At 36.0% G+C, this 19,452-nt stretch overlaps 2 protein-coding genes across 5 annotated transcripts; both read left to right on the top strand.

Annotated features, from left to right (window-relative positions):
* Nucleotides 1–377: 377 nt before the first annotated feature.
* On the top strand, nt 378–3,096 carry LOC141592525 (uncharacterized). Its single transcript, XM_074413230.1, has one exon. The coding sequence runs from the start codon at nt 511–513 to the stop codon at nt 2,275–2,277; it is 1,767 nt and encodes a 588-aa protein (XP_074269331.1). The 5' UTR covers nt 378–510; the 3' UTR covers nt 2,278–3,096.
* Nucleotides 382–15,025, top strand: LOC141592526 (uncharacterized). Of its 4 annotated transcripts, none has more exons than XR_012521171.1 (11): nt 382–468; nt 3,284–7,201; nt 7,645–7,696; nt 8,584–8,652; nt 9,881–10,163; nt 10,636–10,747; nt 10,868–11,058; nt 11,150–11,366; nt 11,980–12,026; nt 12,128–12,237; nt 14,709–15,025. XR_012521171.1 is itself a non-coding variant. In XM_074413234.1 (11 exons), the coding sequence occupies exons 3-6, from the start codon at nt 7,625–7,627 to the stop codon at nt 10,673–10,675; spliced, it is 255 nt and encodes an 84-aa protein (XP_074269335.1). In that variant the 5' UTR covers nt 382–468; nt 3,284–7,201; nt 7,556–7,624; the 3' UTR covers nt 10,676–10,747; nt 10,868–11,058; nt 11,150–11,366; nt 11,980–12,026; nt 12,128–12,237; nt 14,709–15,025. The 4 variants fall into 4 exon arrangements, 3 of the variants coding, with proteins under 3 accessions (XP_074269335.1, XP_074269334.1, XP_074269333.1); XM_074413234.1 differs by having other exon boundaries at nt 7,556–7,696; nt 9,881–9,954; XM_074413233.1 differs by having other exon boundaries at nt 3,284–7,696; nt 9,881–9,954; nt 10,058–10,163.
* The last annotated feature ends 4,427 nt before the right edge of the window (nt 15,026–19,452 follow it).

Raw genomic sequence — 19,452 nt, 5'->3', positions numbered from 1 at the left:
CTTGGTTTTCTTGTGTCGGTGGTGGAGTGTGGTATTGTCGGTGGTTGGTTTTATCACTTTATGGGATGAGGAAAGAAAGATACTTTAGTTGGGTTTTACTGATGCAGGTATAATTCAAAGAAAGTTGTAATTTTGATTTTTTTTCTTTAATAAAGGGTCTAAGGGTCGGGTATGGGTCTCATAACTTAGACTTAACGGGCACCGAAATATTTTCTTAAGACCCATAACCAACCCATACCCATTGGGTCTGAAAAAATGAGACCCATACCCGACCCATTAGGGTCCGACCCTCAGGGTCTGGATCGGGTCCCCGACCCACTGCCATCCCTATCTGCAGCTCATTGCATTCTTACCCGACTACTCTTATCACTTTTACATTTACTTTTACTTTCAACATCACTACGTCACTTCTTCATTCACTTCTGCAAATCACTCGGCATTCCTTTCTACGATTAAGGTTTCCATTTGGTGAGTTTCTACTTCTTCTCTTTCTCCTTTTTCTGGAAAAAAATGTCTTCCCCTTTTTCTAAATTAGGGTTTCGATTTCACCCTCATTTTCAATTTAATTCCTGTTATTTCCGCAATTCTCCTCATCTTAAGGCTGATACTATTGACGACGATTCTCGAATGTTTATGAAGTATGTTATACAACAATGTAAATTAGGGTTTACTAATCTCCAATTTCCCATTGATCTATTCCACCAAATGATGTCTCTTGTGCGCCCACCTTCGATTATCCATTTTAACAGGTTATTTGCCGCCGTGCTCAAACTCAAACGACTTCATCCTCATTCCACTGTCATTTCTCTCTATTCGCATCTTGACTTATCCGGTATCCGACCCGATTTGTATTCAATAGGGATCCTCGCTAATTGTTACTGCGAGGTCGGCTTTGCTGATTTCGGGTATTCTCTCCTTGCCAAGTCCCTTAAACTTGGGTACCCCTTTGAGTCTAATTTGGTTTTGTTTAACACCTTATTAAACGGCCTTGTGCACAATAACCAACTTCCACAAGCTATTCAGTTGTTCGACATAGCTGCCATTAAGCTAGGCATTCAGCCAGATATAGTTACCTATGGTACCGTGGTGAAAGGTCTTTGCGGGATTGGGGACAATGCCGGCGCTCTCCATTTACTCCGCCAAATGAATTCTCGTCCCTCTAGTTGCAAGCCTAACCTTATCTTGTACAATACCATTATCCATAGTTTGTGCAAAGATAAACTCTTAACCGAGGCCCTGAACCTCTTTTCAGCCATGAAAACCGAGGGCATCTATCCAAATGAGATCACCTATAACACATTGATTCGAGGAATGTTCAATCTAGGTCGTAAGGTGGAGGCTAGGGAAATGTTGGTTGGGATGATTGAGAGCAACATTGCACCCGTTGTTTCTACTTATAACACGTTGATTCACATGCAATGTAAGGACGCACGGATGGATGAAGCACACGCCCTTATGCAAATAATGACCACACAAGGTGTGGCTCTTAATGTACATACTTATAATGCTTTATTGGATGGCTATTGCTTGTGCGGCCAAATGGACAAGGCAAGAGAGGTTGTTGATTTAATGGTACAATCTCACTGCCACCCTGACTCTGTGACTTATGACACTTTGATCAATGGATATGTGAAACATAAAAGTATCGACAAAGCCCTTGACGTGTTGCAAGAAATGTTTGAGCATGGGATTGCCCCCGATGTCGTGGCCTATAACACTCTGATACATGGATTGTGTAAATCTAATAGGATCCCAATGGCACGTCAGCTGTTCATTGACATGCAAATCTATGGAGTAAAGCCAGATGCTTGCACTTATGGTACCTTATTAGACGGGATATGTAGAAATGCACGGCTTGATGAAGCGAAGGCATTGCTCAAGGAGATGGAGTCTAATGGAGTTGCTCCTAATATTGTAATCTACAATATCCTAATTGACATTTTATGTGAGGCTGGTCAGACTGAAGATGCTAAAAATCTTGTCCGTGTTCTCCTATCAAGGGGTATGGTACCCGATCATATAACTTATACGACAATGATTAAGGGGTATTGCAGAAAAGGTCTTATGAATACAGCTATTGAGCTCCTTAACAAAATGAAACAAGTTGGATGCCCTCCTAATGATGTCACCTATAATTCACTTATTCGAGGATTCATTAACAACAACGATTTTCGAAATGCATTATGTTTCCGTGATATAATGGTTAACGAGGGCTTTGAGGCTGATGCTAACACTCTTTTTTTCTTCCGTAACCATTTATCGCATGATAAACCATAAAGTTTCTCCGGAAGATGCTAAATTGTCGACTTGAAGAATCATGATTTGGTCAACTATGAGTTGGCTAGATGGGCTATGTAGAATGCACAACTTGATGAGGCAGCGACATTCCTCACGGAGATGGAGTCTAGAGTTGCTCCTAATATTTTCATCTACAATATCCTAATTGATAGCTTGTGTGAGGTAGGCCAAGTTAAAGATGCCGATAACCTAGTTTCTGGTCTCCTGTCCAAGGGTCTGGTGCCAGATCTTAAAAAACATACAGTATCACGATCAAAGGCCTCTGTTAAAAAGGTCTTATGACTGAAGCTATAGAGCTCCTAAACAAAATGAGGCATAATGGATGCTCTCCCGATAGTGTCACTTACGATACCATTATCTGAGGATTCATTGTCAATGAGGATTTGCAAAATGCATTATGTTACCGTGATATAATGGTTAGGGAGGGCTTTGAAGCTGATAATTGCACTCCTTTGTTGTTCCTTAAAACATTTATCGCATGATAACAAAGTGTCTAAATTGATGACTTGATGATCATTTCTGCTTGGAATTCGGTTTTAGGATATTTGAAAACTGTCCTCTATGTAAGTATGTAACTCTTCAAAATACTGTCAATGTGTGCTTCAGTGCATCATGCACACTTTCTTAGGTCCTATGTGGCTATGATAGATTTCTTTCTGCTCTCTTAATACGTTTCACTGATGTTTTGCGCTGGTCTTCTTGTAAATATGGCTAGGCGTCAGTGCGTGACTGATACCTTGTTCCCCTGCGTTAGATACTTCTATTTTACTTAAATGAAGTTAGACGAGATTGTTTTTACTTCTTTATAGCTGACTGTGCTTGTCAGTGCCCTGTCAGTGACTGTATGCAGTGATTTGGCTTCTAACTATTTCGATCGTTATCTTTGATATTACGTACTACACTAGTATTTGTCCAACTGGTCTTCAAATCATTATTCAGATCAGTTGGGAGTCAGAGTAGGGCTGTGTTTCTAACTTTTGAACAGGGCTGTGTCCGCGGAGGGGATTCGATCATTCGGGGCTGTTCACTGGAGAGGGGAGCCACTACTCTAACCTTACTTCACCGGACAAGGTTTACTGGCCTCTTATTTTCTTAAATTACTGGGTGTTGTGAATCTTGGTGGAAGGTAATATGGATGAAATAAAAAGGTTTGTGCTGCTAGCTTTGACATATGTGGCGAAGAAAGAGGAGGAAGCGGTCTACTATGATCAGTGTTATTGCTGAGCTATGTCAAATAGAAGATCAAGAAAGTAAAAGAAGCGGGAGCAGGTCTAAATAGATTAGACATAAGATCAACCTCTGAGGCAGATTGTTCCATAAAAGTCAACAGGTAATTAGTAATCCTTTTTGGTTCGTCCAACCAGTAGCTTATCACTACTTTATCTTTCCTTTTGGTTGGAGTAGGAGCAAAATTTATTTTACAGGAGTTGGAGGGGGAGCACCGTTATCTTATTTTGACAGCTTGTAACTTGGAGAAAACCGGGTTTCTGAAGTCTGATCTTTTAATCTAGGGGTATGGTACCAAATTTTAAATATATAACATAATTATAATGTTTATAAATGTAAAAAAGGGTCTTATGACTACAACTCTAGAGCTCCTAAATAAAATGAAGTGAATCTGACGTGAGATAACGGTTAGCAAGGGCTATGAAGCTCCTAAATAAAAGGTATGTGTCACTTATTCTGTATAATACAATTATCGAAGGATCCATTGTCTGGATGGATCTACCAAATTCAGTATGTTAACGTGATATAGCGGTTAGCAAGGGCTTTGAAGCTGATGCTAGCTCTCTTTCATTGTTCCTTGAGTCCTTGACCATTTATCTCATGGTAAACCAGAGTTTCCCCGGGAGTTTTAAATTGACCATTTCAAACCTGAGATGCCAAGAATATGCTTCACTGCATTACTGCAGCATGCATGCGTTTTAGGGTCCTAATATCGAAGTCCTCATGTCTTAATATGTTTCATTGGTGTTCTGTGCTGATCTTCCTGTAAATGTTGCTGAGTGTTTGATATCTCTTCTGATGTTAGATAATTTATTTGCCTCTTTATAGGAAAGAGTGAGTCATGCTAGGAATACTTGTGCTTAATGCATAGTTTATAGTAAAGAGAGTCCTGCTATGCATATTTGATAACAAAAAAGATATTTTTTTTGTCTTTAGTTCTCTAAACATAGAAATATATTTGTATGTTTTAAAAAAGAAATGAATAAACTTATCACATTATAAAAACTAGAAACTAGAAAGTATAAATCTCTGGAGGTTGGGGTATTGTTTAGTTTTGGGATTTTCGTTAGAATCATATTTTGAACATTGGTCGTATTCATTCATTGGTATTTGCTTTGTTTCAGTTGAGTCCGTATCTGATAAACGAATAAGAGCAAGGAGAAAAAAGAATAGACCACATCATGCATGCTTTTTGGGCTCCTAATTTGGAATTCCTTCTTTGTCTTGATACATTCCATTGATTTTCTGTGTTGTTCTTGTAAATGTTGCTCATTTGCCCTTTGTTAGATAATTTCATTTGTATTAGAGTTTAGAAAGGAAGATAGACGAGATTGTTTTTCTGTCTTTACTGGTTTGCTTGTCATTGTCTTGTTAGCAATCGTATACCATGATTTGGCGACTTACTAATTCGATTCTTTGATTATTCTGTACCACTTGTCCTACTGGCCTTTGAAGTCGTTCTTGAGTTCAGTTGGGAGTTAAGACTTAAGAGTGATGCTTTGTTCCTAACTTTTACACAAGGCTGTGTTATTTTGTCTTTTACATTTACAATGGGCTGAGTTGAAATGTCCTAAGTTTGTTCTCGCGGTCGGGGATGGATTGCGTAAAGTCGAAGATTCGATCCTCCGAGGCTGTTCACTGGAGAAGGGAGCTCTAACTCTAACCTCACTCTTGAGCCACTAAACAAAGATAACTGCCTCTCTTTTTTCAAAAAATTGTTGGGGAGTTGTGAGTCTCGTGACTAATTATCAGAGATCGAAACTGCTTCACAAAAAAAAGTTTTGATTATGATCGACTAGAGTTCGGTATCTTTATATAATGCAGAACTTTTTATGTAAGACCAAGACACGCTTTGCATATTTAGCAAAGAAACACACTGTCTTTAGTTTCTAAACACAGATTTTTTATTTTTTATTTTCCGTAAAAGAAAGGAAAAAAAAAAGTATAAATCTCTTGATTTAGGAGTATTGTTTAGCTTTGGAATTTTCTTTGGAGTAGTTTTCTGAACGCTGGAGAATGAATTCCTCTCTCATAGCTGCAATTTTCTTTTGAAACTGAAAGTTAGACTTGTATACAAAAATATGTATATTTTTCTTTGCTGCATCTGTGTTGATGTTATAATTGACTACTCATCATATATCTATCCTTACGAAGAGGCATCCAACATTGCATCAAAGGTCAAGGTTAGTGAAAATTTCCCAGTGCCATTTTCTTTGTTTGAAAATAAAACCCTAGTGAATTTTGTGTTTCACTCACAAGTATAACAAAAAAGTTTCTTCTGTTCGTAGGTATTATCATGACATTTGTATCTTTCAAATTCCTGATTCTAATGGCACATACAAGAGTATGCTAGTAAAAGAAGAGGGAGCAGTGCTAAATAGGATAGATTGTATGATCAATCTGAGGCATATTGCTCTGAAAAAGGCAACATGTATATTACTCCTCTTTTCCCGCGTATAGTTTATACATTCAGTATTTGGTCTGTTTAGACAATATTTTATATTTTTGTAAGCATGTTTTGCGATGTGGAGACTGAGTACGAGACTCTTTAACCTACTTGCATGTGTTTACATAGAAAACCAATCCAAAAGCAAACATAAACTATCTGCTAGGACAAAACGAGTAATTCTAGATTTCTAGCGCAAGGATAACAGTTTTTACGGGCACAATGTATTTGAATGGTCTGTGCCTCCGTGGGGTTTTAATTTCAATCTATATGATGGGTCTTATTTGTACAGTTGCCAAAAGAGTTAAAGGTCAAGTCCTCTTGTATTTGAATGGTCTGTGGCCTATGTTGCTCGGATTCGGTTAGAAGTATCCGACACGGGTGCATGTCCAAGTGTCGGATTCGTCTATATTTTGGAAAAAAAAATCATGTTTTTGGTCTAAAATAAAGTGTCCGAGTGTCGAGTGTCCGACACGGGTATGCGAGGTAATCTTGAAGAGTCCGAGCAACATAGTCTGTGGGTCGTTGAGGGAATGCCACTAGTGTTTCCTGCAATGAAGCAAAGAAGAATTCTTCAATGTATCTTTGTCACAGTGAGTCTAACTCAATGTCTCAATGTATTGATTCTAATGGTGGTGGTTATAAGTGCAATTGTCAGTAAGGCTATGAGGGTACTTATTTGTTTCCAGGATACACAGGTTAGTACTCCATATTCACTAATTATGTTATCATTGTTCTGTTTTGTTCTACAACAGTGACATTACTCCCAATTAAATTAATTCTCATATGGGTCAGTGTGATGATAATATTATCGCGAGACCGTCTCATGTGAGAATTGTGTCAGTCTAAATCAGGATAATGTATTAAGGCGGGTCTAATGTGTATCTTATCCTTGTGCTGAAAATATAGCGTGTTTACAAATTACTCATACAAGTAACTAATATTGTGCCAAAAATTGCATTGAGCAACGCATAGTTTACAATATAAGAAAGTCAAAAGTATTTAATAAGTTGATTTTTACGTTTGTCTCACGCTCTAACCTTTTTTTGCCTAGATGTTGCCCAGTGTGCTGCTGGTTCTGACATTCCCTGATCTATGACTTGGATTAACACTCCAGGTAGTACATACGCATATGCTGTGTTGAATTATAGCCTTATGCAGATGGTCTGAATCTTAGGTCGGTTGTTTGGAGATTGTGAATAGAGGATCCCTTCAGGAAAATTGATCTAGGTAATCTCTCATCTCTTATGTTTTTAATGGGTAAGCTTGTTTACGAGTTCCCAACTTTCAGTTGCTTCTGTTTGTGCTGCAACACTCGAAGTTTAGCATGCCAAGTATCTTGGCAACAAATACTGATACAGTTTTGCCTGAAATTGAAGTACTGCCCATCACATAGACCACATATGGAAGTGCATAATGCTTTCAGTTATGTCTCTTCAAGTGGATGGAGTTATTTGTTCGTGACTATGTGATATTGTGATGGTTTTGCTGGTGTTAGTTTTTATACCTAGTTGGTTGGTCCTTGGAGCCTATTTAATTTCTTCTTTTAACCTATGTGGCTATATTACTCAACTTGGCTTCAAGAGTTGGAAACGGGTCGTTCTGCATTATCTTCACCATCAACCCAAACCTTTGTCACTCATTCTCTCTCTTATGCACTTCTATACATTCAGTAGGCCTGCGAAACTACACCAACGATTTATATTAAAGCTCACAATCAAAGAGGTATGAATTTTCCTGCCATTTTTTAATTTTTAGGATTGGTGTTTTTCAATTGATTACTAATTATTAATTTGCTTATCTTTTGGCTCGGTGTAGTATATTTAGTTAGGCCTTTACATATTGTATGTACGATAAATTTTAATATTTTGGAGAATATACTCCATGTTATTTAGGCACGCAAATAGGGAAAATTTGAAAAATTTGTAAGCATTGAGGTGTGGGGAGAAGAAGATATTGACTGATAAATTGGTGAATTAAGGAGTGATCCTATACACCTCAGTTTTTAGGATTAGTGTTATTTTATTAATCTGATACTTTTGCACATTTGTAAGGCATTACGAAGTACGATTTAGTCGCATCCATGTATAATGGCCAATGATGGTCTATTCTTTGATGTTCTAGAGTATGGGTACTGGGTGTTAGGCTAGCTATTTTTTTTATTCCAGTGAGTATTCAGGTGTTGCATTCCAAAGACATTCAATATAATGTTGTGTGAGGTTTCTTGATGGCTTAGTTGCCCTTCCTTTTGTTGCGGGTTTGTGCACTCATTCGGTCCACTACTCAACACTTATTGGGCCTATACACTCATCTCATTTTTTCTTCTTTTCCAGTGTCTTTGTTTCCAAACTGTCATCACCTCTCTCCCTTTTCCTCATTTTCCTCCCTGTCGTTCGTTCACCTCAATCATTTTCTCTCTCAAAGCCTCCCTTTTCATCGTTCTCCTTCCTTCACCATCTCTTTTGTGAAGCTGCTTTCTCCCTCCACAAAATCCCGAGCAAAGAATCTTGCTTTATTAATAATGGCCATTTGTTTTGTCTCAGGTACCCCTACTTAACCTGCTTCATGATTCAATTTTTGCAATAGTTTGTATTGATCTTCATTTGATTCAGATATCCCCGTGCATCGCAATTGCCCATCTCATTCCCGACTGCACGCCTTTTCTTCTGAAACTAGAAATGGTAATTCCTTCTTTCTCCAGTATTTAATTTATTTGCTTGTGTATCTTCTGTAACTCGATTCAAGTTTTGATTTTTACTTAGTAATGATGGTGGGTTTTGGTAAGTGATCTGGGTAGTTTGAGTTTATCTTCATACATTCATAGATCAGAATTACTGTGTTCTTAGTTTGATTTAGTTTATTGAAAGTTTGAAGCTTTTGATTATATAATTATGTCGATAATTGATGTTGATGTGCAGTTTAGCCTCCTTGCCTTGAAACTTGAAACTTTTCACTTTCGTAGCTTTTGATTTGATTATTGTTGGATTAGAGTAGAATTTGATCAAGAAAACCAAGATCAATTGTATCATTTTAACTATTATAGACACTTATAGGTGATTCAACTTTAAAACGTTGTAAGATATTGGGAGTACAAGAGCTGTTGTGCCTAGGGTTATTAGTCATCTTTAGTCTGAGCTAAAAAAACACGATCGAACAGGAGCCGCTGTGCCTAGGGTTAATCTGAGGTTTATTAGTTCATCGTGTATAACTTCCCGATGATATTGCTTATTTATTTTTTTGGGTTGTGATTGCAATTAGGGACATTTATCAAAACAACTATTTTCTATTATCATTGAAAAATTTGTAAACTATTGTATATTATGAGAGAATACCGGTCAATGTCGATGTTTTTAACCACCAAAATCAAATGAGGACAATAAATGGGATGGATGGAGGGAGTGATACTCAGCAATTGTTAATGTACATAGTTGAGGCAAAAACTTCGGTAAGAGAATTTTATGGTAAGACATGGGTGATAATTTAACATTTGTTGTGAGCTTGTAAGGTTCCGAGATAAAAACACGTCTCAGCCTAAAATCTTAAAAACTCATCCTGTTCTACCTTAGGACCGTCTTACCCCTTACGTGTGAATGACTCAAACACCCTTACTAACTCATTGATTTTTCGAGATAAAGGACAGCTGTTTGAACTCATATTCCAGAGCATACATCCATGTGCCCTAACCAGTTGTATACTTCTATCTGCTTATGTAGTCTATAAATGATAGCGTTGCACTTGCACTTATGGATAAACGAAAACAAACTGTGATGTCCCATACTTGTGTAACATAGGCATGTTTTCATTTTATGGCATACATAAATATGCATGCAATTGCATTTACTTGCAGCTTTATGTCCGTCAACAGTTTTCATGTCCATTTATTAATGTATATCCTTTTTTCCCTTTCAGATGGGTAACTGTTCATTAACAAGGCAGGGTGTGAGAGAAATGCCCGCCGTCTTGAATTTGAATTTCATTCTACCGTGAGTTGCAGGCCTGTATATCTTCAGTTATAGAACTAACTAAGCTAATTATAGCTTTGTTGAGACCTTTTTCCTATCTCTATATCTCATTTCTTTCAAGCAGTTGAGTATGAAGTTGGTGGTGTGTTCGAGATACCTTCATCTCAAAATCTGAGGCTGTTGATGCTTTTGTACATTGTTGTAATTTGGATCCTGAAGCACTAATAACGGTTTGTAGTTTTTTTAACCCTGTTGGTTCCTATTCAGCCTATAGTTCCCCTTTCATTATAATACTCCTCACATATATTAGAGAAAGAGGAACTATAGGCTGAATAGGATTAAGTATTAGACATTAACGGTGAACTGATTGACATTTTAGACCAACTGATATTACCATATGATTCATTGTATGTATCGAGATTTTATTTTCACTGGATTATTTTGGATGACCCCAAAATGAAAATTATGTCGAGAATTGCAAAAGGCAGGGTAAGGCTCCTGCTTAATAACACAGACAGACTGTTTTTGGATGACCCCAAAATGAGATCATCTAGAATTGCATCGAATGGCTGGTAAATCACAATAAAGGAAGTACAATGAGTTTGGTGAACCATTTTGCTTTTTTTCGTCATAAGCTAAACCCAAATATAGTAATACTGTAAAAGTTATTGCTTGAAATTAAAAACACAATGTTCGCTGCAGGTTCAGTGAGAGATATAACTCGCAAGTTGGACATATCTGAGGTGCCAATCAGACTAAAGTCATTGTGAAATTGACCATGGCTTCAGCTTCTCCTCGACGCTATTTGTTTCAGGTACTGTTAATACTCTGAGATATCTGCGTAAAGCTATCACTTCTATATGGGTTATCAGCTGAGCATGCTTAAATTTAAAATAAAAACTATTTTATTGACATTAACAAATTTCTCAAACAGTGACTATTAAAAGTCTAGTAATTCGAAGTATGGAGATGATTGAATTTGTATCATTTTTAATGGCGTTATCCTTAATTTGTCACTTCACAACTGCTGAGCACGAGAAGGAAGGATTACAATATTTTGCATCACCTGAAGGGCGTGATGATCTGTACGAATATAACCAAAAGGAAAGAAGGGTTGTCCTCGAGGTAATTATTTGGTTTGTTTATAGGTTAAGCAATTACAGTAATAATTCAACATTTCTCTTATTTATGCGGATCCATTTCAAATGAATTTCAGGTTTTAGAGGATTTCCCTTCTGTCCAAATGCCACTGGAATGGTTAGTCCAGCTGGTCCCCCCCTTTGAAAACCAGGGCTTTCTCCATTTCCTTCTCTCCAATTGCTCATCCCAAAGAAGTCCATTTGACCGTGAGCGTTGTGTCATGACAACGCCCTTTAAGAGAAAGCGGTCTGGTCTTTGCTCAAATTGACTTGCCGGAATTGATCCTGAATAAGGTATTTGCCTAATCGCTATTACAGATATTCAAGTCCCATTTATCAAAACACAAATTCTTATGTCACTTTTCTGTGAGAATGTCTCTTATCTCTCTATAAAAACTGTGTTAAAGATCTCTTCTGCATAAACAGGGGTTTAGTTCCAATGTGGTTTAAAAAAGGCTTAATTCCGGGCCTGGCCCCATCGTCATCACTCCCTCAGTTACTTATTTTGGCACACAATCTTCTAAATTGATTGTCGATTACTTAATCCAGTAACAATCCAAATTTGGTTGTAATTTTTTCTTGTTTCATGGGGCATGGGTTCCTTATGAATAGTGAAGAAGGGGTGTGTACTCATTTCTCATTAGCAAAGAACGGAGTATTGTGCATGCATAGTTGCTGTCCACACACACAAAACTCAAGAGACAGGCCCTCTATTTTCAACCACACTTTTTCCCTTGCCATCATCGCTCCACCTTCTTCCTTTCTCCCTCACATATTTCTCTCTTTCAATCTTCTGCTTCCAATTTTAATTTAATTTACTGCCATGCATTTTCTCACTTTTATAGTTCTTGTAATTTACAAGTTAATTGTATTCTTACTGACATTGTGTTCATTTATTATTGTTCAGGTGGTTACGAAGTTGTGTAGAAGATTGAAAGAGAGAAACATAGTCAAGTAATTATCTGATTTCTATTAGTTGATGTTCGGTTTTGGTCTGTAAATTTCATCACCCTTTTCCCCTTGAAAAACTACTATTTCATCTTCATTTTCCGCAGAAATTCGTATAGTGACCTGCAATCCGAGGCTAGAGTACCAGCTCCAGCTGACATTATATGGATTTTAGGGCTATCTGCTAGCTAAGGGCATCTGGGTATCCCACCTTTTGGTACGATTTCTCTATTTTTCATTTGGATGATTTTAATTTTCGGTTAATCATGCTATTTTCATGAAAAAGTTCGATTCCTTTTGGGGTTTTAGTAGTATTATTGTAGAAATTGAGATCTATGATGTTTGATTTTAGTGCCCTTTGATACTTTATATGTGTGATTCTTGAAATTGAATTGTTTTGAAGTTGTGGGTTGACCTGGATTAGGATTGAATAATGGCTTACTAAAGTGGCTGCGCTTCTTTCTCTTGTGAAGTAGCAGTCCTTCGATGCAGTTCTCGACGCAATTTTCATCTTGGGTCATTCGGAAACAGCCTCTTTGTGTTTCTAACACAAGGGTAAGGCTGCGTACATCCGACCCCGCCTTACCCCGCAATTTGCGGGAGCCATTGAGGCACTGGGGTAATGTTGTTGTTGTTGGTTGTTGTTTTGCACCAATTCTTGTTTAAGACCGTCTTAACTTAAGATGAGTCTCGCAACAGAATAAAATAGATGAAAGGAGGTTGTAAGACATCTTAAGACGATTTTAAGCAAGACATATTGGTTTTACTGAGTTATGTTAAGAGTTTTAATGGGAGATTGTTGTATTCGTTGCTGTTATTCAAGTCATATTCAAGTAATGACTGAGCCAGTGAGCTTGAAAACAACTCAAATATACACAATACTTAAAATGCGCAATTATAAGGTATGTTGTTGAAAATCTTAGTAATAAGTTGGTGATATACGAGAGTATATTTATAAAGAGTACACACAAATAATGTCTATGTCACATAAATATGCGTACCTAACACAAGCTGATGTTCATGTAAAAATGGGGGAATTAGATAACGCAGCACTTCAGAGTTTACAAAGAAGCTATATATGGGAAATGGTATATATCAATATCCAATTTCAGCAGAAGATGATGCATGATTTTGTTTATCCTTTTAAGGAAATAAATTGCCTTCTGTTTACAAGTAATTAATACGCCCTACAATCCTACAATGGATAAAGTGTATATAAAGTGTTTGATAACACAGACACATAACACATTCTTCTTTAAGACGATATTATCCATATATGGAAAGACGGGTGTAGATAGGTACCATATGATAAGATAGGTATCTAAGTAAGTAGCAATTGGTCAGTGTTATTATCATCAAATGGTATTATTTGCTTCCGTTTTACGATTAAAAATTTAAAAAAGATTTTATTGTCTCAAGGAAGATTAGCTGGTTTGGTAATTATTGTATAAAATTGTCTTATAATATAAATGATAATTTTATAATCGTATATAAAAACATTAATTTATGAAAGTGATAAATGGATGTCAATCAAATAAAAAGGTCGTCTTATATTGTAAATCAGTTCTATTCTATAGGTGTTCAAGTCATTTTGGAACGAGTTTGTTACATTTGCCTTTTGGGTTAGATGATGTTTCTATTTAACGAGTAGGAGTCCTAAATCAACTTAAATTATGGTCATATATTAACTTTATATATATAATGTCTACGTCTATATAAAATTAACATTTGGGAAAGTATTACATCAAGTACACCGTTTGAAAGGATTGTTTTTTTAAACAGTTTTATCACGAACTTTTTCAAATTATTTAGTTAAAGAATGCTCTTTTTAAGAATATATTTTATTTATTATTATGAAAGACTTAAAAAATTGGTTGTTTTTTTTTCAAAAAGGAAGAGTTGCAGGAATTGAATTGAGTGAAGTTGAAGTGAGCTCAAGTGAGTTGCTTGAATTGACAAGAGCTGAAATGAGCTGTCTGAATCGATGTGAGTTGAAATGAGCTGTGTGAACCGGTGTGAGTTTAAATGAGCTGATGTGAGCTAAATAAAAGCTATAATTAAGCCGAAAAATACAGACATAACACGGTATTTTTGTATTTTTATCATTTAATTAAAGCCTTTTTTAAGCGATATAATTTAAAAATATAGACCCAACTTTGTACTACATTAATTCTCTAAAACTGATATGCAATACAAGTATACAACACACAATGAAGGAAGGGAGGAATGAGTGAACATGAATATTGATTTTATGATTTGATATAAAGCCTGCGGTCTGACTTGAGATTTAGAAATCTAATAATAGAAAAATATTGGTAGTAGGTAATATCTCAAAATCGGAGAAATGACGTATCAAATTCTCGGACCATCAATCGTTGCTTTGAGTTGTGAAATAGTGATGGAGACTAAGGAAAAAGATGGATGGACGTGTGTTTAAGTTTGATGGGATTTGCTTAGTTTGAAGTTTGAACCATGTATGCTACAAAGTTCATGATTAGGTAATTCATAATATTATTGAGCGAGTCTTGCTTAAGACGGACTATTCATTTTAATTGTTTCTAGCAGGAAATTGCATACTCCGTATTATTTATTGTTTCCCCTTTTACTAATTTAGTGTTTTATCTCACGTATTGTTAGCTTATGTTCTCATCTTATTAAGTGAACTTACATTCTTTAAACTGTTTGCAGCGGATAAAATAGAGGAGCTTTTGATGGAGTATGAGACCAATTCTTTGGTGGTCATTATACTGAAAGATTAGCGCGTCTCATTAAAGCATTATTGTCAGCTTGAATGGCGAGGCTCATTGGAAGAACCATGTTTGTAATAATAGCAACATATTAGCCATGGCAATGCCATTCTTTAATGAGATACTTGCATTACTAGGTTCCATGACATTTTGGCCGTTGACCGTGTATTTTCCGGTTGAGATGTACATTGCAAACACAAAGATCCGAAAAGGTGGAGTAGGAAGTGGCTTATGCCCCAGCTACTCAGTTTTGTGTGCTTTTTGGTGTCCTTGGTTGCAGCTTGTGGGTCTATTCAGGGAGTTAGCTATGCTCTTCGTACCACCAAACCCTTCAGGTTCAAAGTATGAAGAGTTAGCATTCTATACAGTTTCTGTAATTTAATTGTTGTTTATATTCTAATTGCGTTGACGATAGAGTAATAGACATAGCAAACAGGTCATTCGGGCATATGTGATATGACGCACTTTGTGTTAAGTCGGTTTATTTCAGGTCTCGGGTTTGTTTTGGGTGATATTAGCGATCAATTTCAGTATGAAGTAGTTCAGACTTCAGAATTGGTGAATTTGGGAAGGATTATTTGGGTCTAAGCTCGAATTTTTTTTTTTTTTTTTTTTTTTTGATAAGGTAAAGAAACTAGGTTAATAGAAATCAACCTATAGCATCCTCACAGATGTGAACGGTAAATGTGAGTGAAAGACTTTCAATATACAAGGAAATTAAAATAAGACCAAGAAAAATGAGGTAAAAATGAGGTAAAAAAGAAGGCTCTCATAAAGAAAATCTAAATTTTCAAAAGCCTAAAAGAAGAAAAAAAATCCAATTTCAAGAAGACGGGAGAAACGAGTGAAGATCCAATGTTTCAAGACTTACGGAGTAATAAGGCTTTGAGAAAAATGGTTTCACAACTTTTCATTGCTCTAATAAATCAATTTAAGATACAAGATCTAAAAAACTTTCTATTAAAATTCTTAATTTAGACCATTATTCTTAAGATACCTGACTCAAAAGCTCTTTTAGGCTAAAATGGTGAGCTAATAGAGTCAAATCTTATGAGAGGTAGAAATCAAGAAATTTGACTAAAGAAATTTCGAAAGAAAAGGATGGAGAGTTAATGGGGAAGAAAACCAATGAAGGGTTTCAACACCCCTATTTCATTTTTTGGGTTCTTGTCTTACAGAGAACTTCCTCTTTCTAAAAGTATTTGATATAAACTTCCTTAAATAATTTCTTATTAGTCCCTAAGTTGGATAGTTTTGTTTCGCAATTGTTAGTAGATGACGCGCCTTTAGGTTTCGAACTAGCATTTTGATTTAGAGGCATACGCCCGTGAATCAGCCTTTAAATTACAATTCAAATTCGACTCAGTTTGCCTTGGTCGTACTAAGTGGTTTGTCACTTACACCCCATAACCAGGACCGCATCTGGATTTCCAATATTTCAACTGTACCATAACTTATAAACAAGTTCCCTATGCAGTTAGGCATGGGGCATTGAACAAGTTCCTTATAGGCATGGGGCATTGGGCCAGACGGCTCGCTACGATGTACGCACCTACATCAGAGTACATGTCACACTTTGCGCGGTACCTCCATGAAGTGTCATGCACATCTTTGATAGAGGAATGAGAGAGGAAATTAATAAAACCGATGTGTTATCATTAAACATTCGCATTATCATTGAAACTTTTTCCACTGTTTGTGTGAATGTCTTTCACGAAATGTATCCATCTACATTTTGTGCTATGGCTGAAGTTTTATTTCTACACTGTGCTATACGGAGTAATAACTCCATATATAGGAACTATCGAAGCCCAGAACATACATTGAGTGTTTTATTTGTCCCGCGCACACATCCGCTCCCAAAATCGTCTCGGGCATGTCTTCACATCATTACCACCCAAATTTTAGAGAATACTCGCACATTTTGTCCAACTAAGGATAACCACACTCCTAATGAATCTAGTTGCCAAAAACACAATATAAACATCAACCGAATTGCAAGCGCATAACAAATTAACCATCTATAGTCGGATATTCATGCTCCTAGCAGAGTTAGATACAAAATATTTACGAACGGTTGTAATCTTATTTGCAATCGATTCAGCCATTAAAAAAAAATAACAGCAGCTTCATTGTGATCGCTGCTCGAGATGTACAGAAAGCCAAACAAAACCAAAATATGCTTACATGAACACGAAACGTCAACGATTAAAATATTTTTGGGGATCGCGCGCAACGCGCGTGGTATAACCAACTAGTATAATCTAAAAGTTTCAATCATAATTTTAATATTTACAAATATTACTATGCTCCATAAAATTCATCATTGAGAACACTAATTATTGTATAGGGCGGTCTTATAGCATAAGACCAGCCCAATATCTATTAAGCCCAAAAAAACAGTTATTTGTAAAATAAAAAACACAAATTGTACTAAAAGCCCAATTTATTTTCTTTTTTAAAAAAAGGAAAATATTACACTACATAACTGCATCCCCCACGATTACACTTTGTTGTACAATTTTCTTAACCTTTTTCCCCTCCTACTAATCCCAGCCATTATACATACTACTTACAGTGACGCTCTCAGATCAAATTCAGACCCGACTATCCTCATCGAATAATTCTTCCACACAAATATTCATCTTAAGGTCATGAGTTTCTTAATTAAAACATTCGGATTTCAAACTAAAATTGGTAGTCATTAGGTAAAAACTTTAGATAATAAAAATGAATCAATATTCTTAACTGGTAACAGACGGAAACAAAATAAAAACTTCAAGTTTTCAACCTAAAATTAGGAGTTTTGAAGTTAAAATTTTTTGATACTTTGAACAAGTTAAAATTCGAGTTCACTATATAATCCTGATTTTAAAGTAATTTAAAACCAATAACTAAATTCAAAGTTCTCAGCATAAAAACATGAGTATTCAACTTAAAATAATTAGTTAAAGTGTAGCGGTATTGAATTTTAATTTTTAAATCTAAAACCTATAATATTAATTTCAAAACAGAGGAAATCAAAAGCTTATGGTTAATAATTGTTTTCAATTAAAAAACCCATTAAATTGAATTTGGAAACTCAAAAGCTTTCAAAATAAAAACATGAGAAATCAATTTAAAATCATTATACTTTTAACCTGGTTTTTAATGATGGTCATCACCCTGATTCGGAGAGGAAAATGACTTATCGTTCCCGTCGACATTCTTCTACGGAGAAGTGATATGGTAGTGCATAGGGCGAAGATAATGGGCGAAGGTGGTAGGATCGCCGATTGTAGGGGTGATCAGGGCGGGGATTGAGGCGGTGGCGGCCGACGGGGATGAGGTTCACGGTGATGACATTGGGGGAGAGTATTTAATGAAGCATATGGGAGGTTAGGGAGTAGGGTGGGTTTTAGACGTTAGCTTGTTTTTTTTATAGTATATATTATTGGTAATGGGCTAATTCTTCTATTGGGCCCGTCCTATGTTATAGGACGGTCCTATAAGAGAGTTGCTGCATTGAGAAATAGCATAACTATAGAATTGAAATGATGGGTTGTTGTCACTATCATGGGCTTTAGTTCAAAAAGGGGAAAATAAATGTAGGAGTAAGACATGAAATATATGATCAGGAGTAAAACAAAACAATTTAGTATAGAATTACTTTTTTTTATATACGAACTCTACTCTTTCACATACATTTTTTCATTAACTTTCCATAATAAATTCTTTTTACTAAATCTTAAAAATGAACCCTAAAATTTACATTTTTCCGTAAAATCAAATCTAATTACTCTAAAGATTTCAACAATGGATCATAATTTTTCAGAGCCCGTTTTTAAAATAATGCTGAAAAATAAAATAATTGTCGTTTTAGGTCGGTTTTGAAAATAATTGTCGAAATGGTGTCCACGTAGGCTCGGTTTTTACGAGCCTGTGTGGGGTTCAAACACGCCATACATATTGGCGTGTTTAAGGAGGAAAACACGCCATATCCAATGGCGTGTTTCTTCAGTCCAATATTCCAACCCCAATCCAGTAGTTGGAATAATGGAAACAAAGCAAACACGCCACTACTAATGGCGTGTCTTATTCAGTAAACACGCCCATACGTATGGCGTGTTTCTTCAGATTTTTTTTTAACATATCAGTCTATTTCCGTCACTTTTACCATAAAATACAAAACATTCGCCGTCTCCTCCTCATAAACACCCTAAGTGCGACACAACACACCTCACTTCTCTCATTTTTTCCTCACCCCACTCTCCTCTCCTGCGAATCTCCGACGTAATATTGGGTTTGATTTTCAAATTAAACATTCTACCTAATTAGCAAGGTAATTTAATTCTTTTTAAATTATTTAATTACATCTTTTGATGGTAGATTTAGCTTATTTTATCTTCATTGTTGGTAATTATGTTGTTTTGTAGGTCTACAACTTATATATGTTAATTTAAGCTTCTCTAAAAAAAACCCCCAAATTTCGAAACCCTAATTAAGATGAACGATTTATGCATTTTAATTGTTGTTTAGGTATGTATTTTAGGGGAATTAGCTTATAGTTAGTTGATTTATACTAAATTTGTTCAATTTTCTTGTATAGAATGGAAATTTGTGATTTTCCTCTTATTTGTTATTGGGATGGAAAAGTGTTGGAGTAAAATGGATGTGTAACTTATAGAGGAGGTAATCAATGTTTT

Source organism: Silene latifolia, chromosome 7 (genome assembly GCF_048544455.1).
Source record: "Silene latifolia isolate original U9 population chromosome 7, ASM4854445v1, whole genome shotgun sequence".
Lineage (NCBI taxonomy): Eukaryota > Viridiplantae > Streptophyta > Magnoliopsida > Caryophyllales > Caryophyllaceae > Silene > Silene latifolia.
Note: the sequence above shows the minus strand (reverse complement) of the source record. Positions and strands in the feature narration are given on the sequence as shown.